Source organism: Myotis lucifugus, unplaced genomic scaffold (genome assembly GCF_000147115.1).
Source record: "Myotis lucifugus unplaced genomic scaffold, Myoluc2.0 scaffold_297, whole genome shotgun sequence".
In the NCBI taxonomy this organism is placed as follows: domain Eukaryota; kingdom Metazoa; phylum Chordata; class Mammalia; order Chiroptera; family Vespertilionidae; genus Myotis; species Myotis lucifugus.
This window is the reverse complement of record NW_005871345.1, coordinates 1,148,963-1,160,701: the sequence shown is the minus strand read 5'-3', so window position 1 is coordinate 1,160,701 and position 11,739 is coordinate 1,148,963. Positions and strand designations below refer to the sequence as shown.

The 11,739-nt window shown below is 39.1% G+C and overlaps 1 gene segment (V, D, J or C); it reads left to right on the top strand.

Moving 5' to 3' along the window:
* Nucleotides 1–280: 280 nt before the first annotated feature.
* Nucleotides 281–11,739, top strand: part of LOC102429626 — a 291,722-nt gene continuing 280,263 nt past the window's right edge. Inside the window, 2 exon segments of the C gene segment in view lie at nt 281–329; nt 574–867. Of these exon segments, the coding sequence occupies nt 281–329; nt 574–867 (343 nt within the window).

Below are 11,739 nucleotides of genomic sequence, written 5' to 3'. Positions count from 1 at the left end.
TTTTCCCACCTATACCGTTCTCCTCTCTAAGATCACATCTTTACATAAACTATTTACTAAATTAGAGATTTAACATCTTTTTTCCTTTGGAGTTATAGCCAAACTTTTATTCTCTGAAATAAAAGACAAAAGGCATTGATAAACGTTTTAAAGCAAGACATAATCAACCACCCACCTGACCTACCATTTCCTGTTCTGACAGTGATGTCACCGAGAACAGCTGGTACCCAACTTTCAGTCTGAACAAGAGACTTTCACCCTGTAGAAGAGAGCTGCCAGCATGGTGTGCCGGGGTGTGCTGTGGGCATTCCTGGTCTCCACCTGCCTTGGTAAGGCACATGTATTTGCTTTTGCAAGTACCCAGTAGGATTGGAAAGTAGGAAAAAAGATTAAAAACACAGGGATCTTACTTTCTCATTGATACCAGCTATGGGAAGCAAAATGATGATGGATTTTGCCTGAAGTTTGGATCAAGAGGAAAGGTGGGTGGGGATGGGAACCAGCTGTGAGTCTTCCTGCTTTATCTCTCTGGTGCCATCCCCAGTGCAGTCCTTTCTGTCCTCTTTCCCACAGGATCCAGCTGGGCCCAGAAGGTCACTCAGCCTCAACAAGAAATGTCTGTGCAGGAAGCAGAGACTGCGACCCTGGCCTGCACATATGACACCAGTGACAGTAATTATTATTTGTTCTGGTACAAACAACCTCCCAGCGGGGAGATGATTTTCATTATCCGCCAAGAGGCTTTTAAGCAACAAAATGCAACGGATAATCGCTTCTCTGTCAACTTCCAGAAAGCAACCAAAAACTTCAGCCTCAGGATCTCAGACTGCCAGCTGGAGGATGCTGCAGTGTATTTCTGTGCTCTCAGTGGGGCACACTGAGATGAGTGACAGGGAGAGGCTTACAGAAACCTCTGACTTCAGTGCCTGTGTCAAGGAGTGGGGGAGTATTTGCTTAAAGGGAACATAGAAATCATTGTCTTTTTTTGGGAATTAAATCTCCTTATATCTCAATATCAGAAACATAGAGAGATGGATGTCTGCAAGCTGTAATTCTTAAAATTACAGTAAAAATAATGGCATGTGTAATGCCTTCCAATTTTACCAAGAGTTCTCATACATATTATCACGTGTAACCCTCATAGCTTTGTATGATATATGTGACAGATCAGACTTCCTAAGTATTTCCTTCATTCAGAAAATTTTTATAATATTCCTGGGAGCACATACATCCAAGATTCTTAAACTTTTCCATTTTGTTACTTTAAACTTTTTTAAAATTTTTTTCCCAATTTTCTTTTATTTTCACATTCATGTCTAACACTGAATCTCCCCAGAACAAAGTACCCAATTTAGAATACATTAAGTGTGACAGTGGAGGCATAATTTGGGAGGGCATCCACTAGTGCATCCATGAACCTGAAAGACGACCTATGTCCAGGGTACATAGGTGAGATGATCCAGAGGAAATGATGGAATGGCCTGTTAAAGGCTCAGCTAAGAAGCCGCTCAGGGGCAACATTAGTGGCTAGACTGCTATTCTATGGAAGCAGTAATATTTATTAAACCAATGGCTGACATGTGGATACTTTTAGTATCCTAGCTAATATACACAAGTGTAGAAACTAAGAAATGGGTGTGGAATACACTCTTCTATAACCCATTCCAGAATTTATTGTTCTCTTTCCCTCAACATTAGGTTCTGTTGGATTAGAGGGCTAGTTCCCAGAGGAAGAATGTTTCCACCAGAGGATTCCTAAATAAATTATCCTAACTTGATTCCTTGCTTCAGGGTTTATTTTGGGGGAAAACAATAGAATACTACTCATCTGTAAAAAGAGGGGGAAATCTTACCTTTTGTGATAGCATGGATGGATCTGGAGAATATTATGCTAAGTAAAATAAGACAGTCAGAGTAATACAAATAGCATATGATTTCACTTAGATATGCAATCTAATGAACAAAATAAACAAATGAACTAGAAACAGATTCATAAAGAAAACAAATTGACAGCTGTTAGAGAAGAGAAGATTTGGGGAAGTTGGGTGAAAAACATGAAGGGGTTAAGAAAAAAGATGAAAGAAAGAAAGAAAGAAAGAAAGAAAGAAAGAAAGAAAGAAAGAAAGAAAGAAAGAAAGAAAGAAAGATAACTCATAGACACGGACAACATAATGGTGATTACAAGAGAGAAAAGGGGTGCAATGAGGTAGAAGAGGAAAAAGGAGGCATAAGTGGTGATGGAATAAGACTTGACTTGGAGTGGTAACACGAAATACAATATACAAATGTTGTACTACAGAATTGTACACCTGAAACCTATATAATTTTATTAACCAATGTCACCCCAATAAGTTCATAAAAATTTGTAATAAATAAATAAATGAATAAATAATCAAGGTCTCTTCATTGACTGGAAATAAGAATCAGAAACTCATATAAACAGATAACTTTCTGAACACATATCTAGATTAACCTAAGTTTTTTCTGTAAAGGAGCCAATTATAGAAATGTCCCCAGTAATTACTTATTTGACCTGAAGAGGGCACTGCTTGTATTAGTTGACAGGAGCTGCAAAGGATTCTCAGGGTCAAGAAGACAGCTCTGACATGCAACCCTATGTTCATAGCAGTGCAATTTACAATAGCTAAGATTTGGAAGCAGCACAAGTGCCCATCAGCAAATGAGTGGATTAAAAATAAGCTATTGTACATTTACACAATGGAATACTATGCGGAGGTAAAAAAGAAGAAACTCTTACCATTTGCAACAGCATGGATGCACCTGGAGAATGTTATGCTAAGCAAAATAAGCCAGTCAGAGAAAGATAAATATCACATGATCTCACTCATATGTGGAATCTAATGAACAAAATAAACTGATGAGCAAAATAGATCCAGAGACATAGAACCATGGAATAGACTGATGAATTGTCAACGGGAAGTGGGGGGAGTAGAAGGGGGTGGAAGGGAAGAGTTTAAGCAGGGAACTTATATGCATATGTGCATATTCCATGGACACAGACAATAGGGTGGTGAAGGCTTGGGACGGACAGGTGTGGGGAGAAGGAAGTCAATGGGAAAAACAACAACTAAAATACAAAGGGGACATCTATAATACTTTCAACAATCAAGATAAATTTTAAAAAGGAAGAAGACAGCCCTGGTTGGGGGGTGGGGGTGGAGTGAGGTGGGAATGTTGGGAGTAGAAGAATTGGGCAAAAAAGAGAAAGAACTGGGCATGGCCAATAGTGTGGTGATTGTGGGCGCAGTAGGGCAGGTGGAAGACATCATAGAGGGAATAAATGGGGATGAAAAAAATAAAACAAAATTTAATTTAACTTACTGTAATTTATTTTTTTTTAAAGAAACTGCTAGTACATCAAGAGAACTGGAACAGTTCTGAAGAGTCTAGGTCAGATTTCCAGACTCTGGAATCAAATACTTCTTGGGTTTGGGAAGGCCAAAGAACAGAGGAACTTCTGGGAGCCAACATTTATGATCTGGTAGCCAGATGTGTGATAGTAGAATTTATGTCATCAGGACTGAGAAGAGTCTGAGAACTAGTCTATATCTTTCTAGAACAGACTCAAAGAACAAATACTGTCAATCCACCCTTTAACAGTATCTTTTAAAGAAAATGAACCATCAAATGAAGAAAGAGGAAAATCCTTCCTAACTGGCCATCCAAGAAGGAAATACTTTCATTATCAAGTATACTTATCTGAACAGTGTTTCAGGTCCATGGGTACAGGATGAAAAGGATGTAGAATAAATCTGGTGCTTCTGTTTCCATTTTCGTTAAATAGGATGTGAAGTACAAGGGACAATAGCATCCTTCCACATTAGTCCCAGCTCCTCCACTCCCTGCATATTAAACCTGCCCAGGCAAGAGACTCAGCCACCTACCAAAGGAAACCCATGTTCCCCAGAGAGCACCCAATGCACTGGGCCCCACTCTATGCATGGGATCCCCACTCAGGAGTTAGTAAACAATGTCTATCACCTCAGACAAAAGAAAATTGTACATGAATATAATGAATATAAATAAAACCTTTTAAAAAAGACTTTAAAAGTCTTTTTGTTCACTGTATTTTCAGAAAAAGACTCAGTCATAAGAACACTAAACATGAGATGTCTGGGGTGATTAGGACTGGAACCCTCAGTGTTCTTTAGTCAAGATCTACCCAACTAAGAGGGAACTTCTTGACATCTGAGACAGCTTCCTCCATTGGTGACTTTAATTGTTGATGTGCCTTAGTGTTTGCCTCTGCAGAAGTTCTCCCTTGAGAATATGAGAGTAGCCATGTGATGCTCACATATTTTTCTTCTGGATTTTACTTTTTCTTGTCTAACCGGCTTACTTCTATGAGAAATCCTATGACAGTAGTTGCCAGATACTGTTGATATTTCAAATGAGCACATTGGAATTTATCAGACTGCCCAGATGAGGTACTGCTTCCCACCCACCCACCCCCCACCCTGTCTTCTCTCTTTCTTCACCCTTATTTTCTGCTTAGTATCTTGTAATCAGGCTTTGCTCACAATCTTCTACAGACTCTAAATGACCCAACCCAAGAAACCACTTTTACTTAAAACAAAGAAAACAAACAAACACACACCCACACAAAAAAAACAACCATCATCTGGACATAATATTTATTATTTTTTAAAGGAAAAGACAGTTTTCTAACCTCATGTTTGCCAACTTGAGAGAAATGTATACACACTGTAACAGCTGAAGATAAATTTTGAAAGTGAAATGTACTTTAGTAAACACTGCTTTTATAATTATTCAAAGTATGTATATACATTTTTGGGGACACCCTATAGATAATATTATTTGAATCTCAGAACTCAGCAACCTGATTAACAATTGGTGGGAACTAGGGACTGATTGAATGATGGATATACTAGTAAGACACGAAAGTTTGATTGGCTGGGCCCAGAGGGTCAGGAAATGATCTAAATCAGCAGGATGGACCCTCTGGATAGAGCTCCCTGACTGCATTACAGGCACAGTGCATGCAGGCCAGAGGGAGGAAATGCTTACTCCTGAGAGCCTCATTTGTGAACTTACAGCTTCAGCTGGACTGAGATTGAAAGAAAAGACAAGTGGGTCATCTGGAGTTACCTATAAACACTGAAGAAGAGAGGGGGAAGTGATAAAGTAACAACATCATTACCAATGTCATGTGATTCTCACACACACACACACACACATAGGCATGGCAGAACTTTAATTACGTGGCAAATAAGAGAAAGAATGTGCCATCTACAGCACTCACAAAGGTGTACTCCATGAAGTCCTCTGGAGTTCTGTGGTTAGTGGCAAAATGCCCACTGTTCACCACATTCTCCAAATGGAAATAATAAACAGCTTGGGAAAGTTAATGCCACCACTCGGTATATGACAAATCAGCTTTTAATTTAGTCTTTTCTTCTCTTATGCAGGGGAGAAACAAGGTTACATAAAGGTGGACCATAGAGATGGCCTTACCTAAGATTGGATGACACAAACTCAGTAGGAAGGGAAAATTAATGCAAATGAAACTAGTAGTTTCTTGCATTGTGAGTTTTCTTTTTTGTGCAATTGCCTCTTCTATAAAATGAGGACCATAATTTCTGACCTTTCTTCTCTCACAGGAGAATGTGTGCATGAGGGAAAATTAGATGCCAATGAATCTCTGTTAGATGTGCAACACAGAATGTTCTCAAATAAATTGTAAATGAATTGTGCTGGTTCTTCATTACAAGACATGAAGAGATGTGCAGCAAAGCTGTTACAGGAACATTTGCCACTGGTGTTGTAGAGTTGTAGAGCTCCCTGACACAGCCGAAGCCAAGTATTCTTGAAGAAGAAGAAGAAGAAGAAGAAGAAGAAGAAGAAGAAGAAGAAGAAGAAGAAGAAGGAGGAGGAGGAGGAGGAGGAGGAGGAGGAGGAGGAGGAGGAGAAGGAGAAGAAGGAGAGAGTCTTCAAATAAATAACAGAGCAATTAAATATCAAAATTCTGGTTATGATTTTCTCTAGACTGAGTGTTGCTGTTTTTTATTATCATAATACTAGAGGCCCTGTGCATGAATTCGTTCATGGGTGGGGTCCAGCCCACCCACCCTGATTGGGGCCAATCAGTGGCTGGGCCAGCCGGGGGAGGGGCCGTGGGCAGTTGGCCAGCTGGCCCTGCCCCCTGGTCGAACTCCCAGTTGAACTCCTGGTTGAGGGGACAATTTGCATATTAGCATTTTATTATATAGGATTGAAGTTTTGAGAAATGTTTAAAATAAAGAATTGGCCGAAGAGTAATAGTATAATTAAAACCTGTTTTATGGCAATGCAGAGACCACTATGATATTGGCTTTACTACAAAAAGGAGGGAGGGATGGAAGGAGGGAGGAAGGGATGAATGGAGAAAGGGAGGGAGGGGCAGGAGAGAGAGAGAGAAGAAAGAAAAAGAAAGCTTACAGAAAAAACTGAAGTCATTACATTAGTTTCGCCTATACCATTTTTCCCACCTAAACCATTCTCCTCTCCAAGATCACGTCTTTACAAAAACTATTTACTAAATTACTATTCTAACTTCTTTTTTTCCTTTGGAGTTATAGCCAAACTTTTATTCCCTGAAGCAAAAGGCATTGATAAACGTTTTAAAGCAAGACATAACTAACCTCCCACCTGACCTACCATTTCCTGTTCTGGCAGTGATGTCACCGAGAACAGCTGGTACCAAAGTTTCAGATCAGAACAAGACACTTTCACCCTGCAGAAGAGAGCTGCCAGCATGGTGTGCCGGCGTGTGCTGTGGGCATTCGTGGTCTCCACCTGCCTGGGTAAGGCACATGTATTTGCTTTAGCAAGTACCCAGTAGGATTGGAAAGTAGGAAAAAAATTAAAAACACAGGGATCTTACTTTCTCATTGATACCAGCTATTGGAAGCAAAATGGTGATGGATTTTGCCTGAAGTTTGGATTAAGAGGAAAGGTGGGTGGGGGTGGGAACCAGCTGTGAGTCTTCCTGCTTTATCTCTCTGGTGCCATTCCCAGTGCAGTCCTTTCTGTTCTCTTTCCCACAGGATCCAGCTGGGCCCAGAAGGTCACTCAGCCTCAACCAGAAATGTCTGTGCAGGAGACAGAGCCTGTGACCCTGGCCTGCACATATGACACTAGTGGGAGTGATTATTATTTGTTCTGGTACAAACAACCTCCCAGCGGGGAGATGATTTTCATTATCCGCCAAGAAGCTTTTAAGCAACAAAATGCAACAGATCATCGCTTCTCTGTCAACTTCCAGAAAGCAACCAAAAACTTCAGCCTCAGGATCTCAGACTGCCAGCTGGAGGATGCTGCAGTGTATTTCTGTGCTCTCAGTGGGGCACACTGAGATGAGTGACAGGGAGAGGCTTACAGAAACCTCTGACTTCAGTGCCTGTGTCAAGGAGTGGGGGAGTATTTGCTTAAAGGGAACATAGAAATCATTGTCTTTTTTTGGGAATTAAATCTCCTTATATCTCAATATCAGAAACATAGAGAGATGGATGTCTGCAAGCTGTAATTCTTAAAATTACAGTAAAAATAATGGCATGTGTAATGCCTTCCAATTTTACCAAGAGTTCTCATACATATTATCACGTGTAATCCTCATAGCTTTGTATGATATATGTGACAGATCAGACTTCCTAAGTATTTCCTTCATTCAGAAAATTTTTATAATATTCCTGGGAGCACATACATCCAAGATTCTTAAACTTTTCCATTTTGTTACTTTAAACTTTTTTAAAATTTTTTTCCCAATTTTCTTTTATTTTCCCATTCATGTCTAACACTGAATCTCCCCAGAACAAAGTACCCAATTTAGAATACATTAAGTGTGACAGTGGAGGCATAATTTGGGAGGGCATCCACTAGTCCATCCATGAACCTGAAAGACGACCTATGTCCAGGGTACATAGGTGAGATGATCCAGAGGAAATGATGGAATGGCCTGTTAAAGGCTCAGCTAAGTAGCCGCTCAGGGGCAACATTAGTGGCTAGACTGCTATTCTATGGAAGCAGTAATATTTATTAAGCCAATGGCTGACATGTGGATACTTTTAGTATCCTAGCTAATATACACAAGTGTAGAAACTAAGAAATGGGTGTGGAATACACTCTTCTATAACCCATTCCAGAATTTATTGTTCTCTTTCCCTCAACATTAGGTTCTGTTGGATTAGAGGGCTAGTTCCCAGAGGAAGAATGTTTCCACCAGAGGATTCCTAAATAAATTATCTTAACTTGATTCCTTGCTTCAGGGTTTATTTTGGGGGAAAACAATAGAATACTACTCATCTGTAAAAAGAGGGGGAAATCTTACCTTTTGTGATAGCATGGATGGATCTGGAGAATATTATGCTAAGTAAAATAAGACAGTCAGAATAATAGAAATAGCATATGATTTCACTTAGATATGCAATCTAATGAACAAAATAAACAAATGAACTAGAAACAGATTCATAAAGAAAACAAATTGACAGCTGTTAGAGAAGAGAAGATTTGGGGAAGTTGGGTGAAAAACATGAAGGGGTTAAGAAAAAAGATGAAAGAAAGAAAGAAAGAAAGAGAGAGAGAGAGAGAGAGAGAGAGAGAGAGAGAGAGAGAGAAAGAAAGAAAGAAAGAAAGAAAGAAAGAAAGAAAGAAAGAAAGAAAGAAAGAAAGAAAGAAAGAAAGAAAATAACCCATGGACACAGACAACAATATGGTGTTTACCAGAGAGAAAAGGGGTGGGATGAGGTAGAAGAGGAAAAAGGAGGGATAAGAGGTGATGGAATAAGACTTGACTTGGAGTGGTGAACACAAAATACAATATACGGATGTTGTAGTATAGAATTGTACTCCTGAAACCTATATAATTTTATTAACCAATGTCACCGCAATAAATTCATAAAAATTTGTAACAAATAAATAAATAAATAAATAATAAAGGTCTCTTCATTGAGTGGAAATAAGAAACAGAAACTCATATAAACAAATACATTTCTGAACAGATTTCTGGATTAAACCGTTTTCTCTGTGTAGATGAGTCAATTATAGAAATTTCTCCAGTAATTACTTATTTGACCTGAAGAGAGCACTGCTTGTATTAGTTGACAGGAGCTGCAAAGGATTCTCAGGTTCAAAAAGACAGCTCTGACATGCACCCCTATGTTCATAGCAGTGCAATTTACAATAGCTAAGATTTGGAAGCAGCACAAGTGCCCATCAGCAAATGAGTGGATTAAAAATAAGCTATTGTACATTTACACAATGGAATACTATGTGGAGGTAAAAAAGAAGAAACTCTTACCATTTGCACCAGCATGGATGGACCTGGAGACTGTTACGCTAAGCAAAATAAGCCATTCAGAGAAAGATAAATATCACATGATCTCACTCATGTGTGGAATCTAATGAACAAAATAAACTGGTGAACAAAATAGATCCAGAGACATAGAACCATGGAACAGACAGATGAATGTCAACAGGAAGGCAAGGGGGATGGGGGGGGGAGGAGTGGTAGGGAAAAGTTTAAGCAGGGAACTTTTATACATATGTGTATAGTCCATGGACACAGACAATAGAGTGGTGAAGGCTTGGATGGACAGGTGTGGGGAGAAGGGGGTCAATGGGAAAAACAACAACTAAAAAACAAAGGGGACATCTATAATACTTTCAACAATAAAGATAAATTTTAAAAAGGAAGAAGAGAGCACTGGTTGGGGGGTGGGGGTGGAGTGAAGTGGGAATGTTGGGAGGGGAGGGATTGAGCAAAAAAGAGAAAGAACTGGGCATGGTCCATAGTGTGGTGATTGTGGGGGCAGTAGGGAAGGTGGAAGACATCATAGAGGGAATAAATGGGAATGGAAAAAATAAAATAAATTTTAATTTAACTTTATTTTATCTTTTTAAAGAAATTGCTAATATATACAAAAGAACTAGAACAGTTCTGAAGAATCTAGGTCAGATTTCCAGACTCCGGAATCAAATCCTTCGTGGGTGTGGCAAGGCCAAGGCACAGAGGAACTTCTGGGAGCCAACATTTCTGATCTGGTAGCCAGATGTGTGATAGTAGAATTTATGTCATCAGGACTGAGAAGAGTCTGAGAACTAGTCTCTATCTTTTTAGAACAATCTCAAAGAACAAATAAAAATTTTAATCCACCCTTTAACAGTATCTTTTAAAGAAAATGAACCATCAAATGAAGAAAGAGGAAAATCCTTCCTAACTGGCCATCCAAGAAGGAAATACTTTTATGATCAAGTACACTTATCTGAACAGTGTTTCAGGTCCATGGGTACCGGATGAAAAGGATGTACCCAACTAAGAGGGAACTTCTTGACATCTGAAACAGCTTCCTCCATTGGTGACTTTAATTGTTGATGTGCCTTAGTGTTTGCCTCTGTAGAAATTCTCCCTTGAGAATATGAGAGTAGCCATTTGATGCTCACATATTTTTCTTCTGGATTTTACTTTTTCTAGTCTAACCAGCTTACTTCTATGAGAAATCCTATGACAGTAGTTGCCAGATACTGTTGATATTTCAAATGTGCACATTGGAATTTATCAGACTGCCCAGATGAGGTACTGCTCCCCCCACCTTGTCTTCTCTCTTTTTTCACCCTTATTTTCTGCTTAGTATCCTGTAATTGGACTTTGCTCACAACCTTCTACAGACTTTCTAAATGACCCAACCCAAGACACCATTTTTACTTAAAACAATCAAAACAAACAAATAAACACACACACACACACACACACACACACACACACACACAAAATCCCCACTATAATCTGGACATGATATTTATTATTTTTAAAAGAAAAGACAGTTTTCTCCCTACCCTCATGTTTGCCTACTTGAGAGTTCTTTCATATACAGCGTGTCCCCCCAAAAATGTATACACACTTCAACAGCTAAAGCTCAATTTTGAAAGTGAAATGTATTTTAGTAAACACTGCTTTTATAATTATTCAGAGTTTGTGTATACATTTTGGGGACACCCTATAGATAATATTATTTGAATCTCAGAATTCAGCAACCTTATTAACTATCAGTGGGAACTAGGGATTGTTTGGATGATAGTTATAAGATACTAAAGTTTGATTGGCTGGGCCTAGAGGGTCAGGAAATGTTCTGAAATAGCAGGATGGACCCTCTGGCTTGGACTCCCCAACTCCATTACAGGCACAGTGTATGCAGGCCAGAGGGAGGAAATGTTTACTCTTGAGAGCCTCATTTGTGAACTTACAGCTTCAGCTGGACTGAAATTGAAAGAAAAGACAGGTGGGTCATCTGGAGTTGCCTATAGAGACTGAAGAAGAGAGGGGGAAAATGATAAAGTAACAACATTTTTACCAATGTCATGTGAAAATTAATGCAAATGAAACTAGTAGTTTCTTGCATTGTGAGTTTTCATTTTTGTGCAATTACCTCTTCTATAAAATGAGGACCATAATTTCTGACCTTTCTTCTCTCACAGGAGAATGTGTGCATGAGGGAAAATTAGATGCCAATGAATCTCTGTTAGATGTGCAACACAGAATGTTCTCAAATAAATTGTAAATGAATTGTGCTGGTTCTTCATTCACAAGCCATGAAGAGATGTGCACCAAAGCTCTTACACTTACAGGAACATTTGCCACTGGTGTTGTAGAGTCATAGAGCTCCCTGACACAGCCAAAGCCAAGTATTCTTTAAAAAAATAAAGAAGATGAGAGAAGAGGAAGAG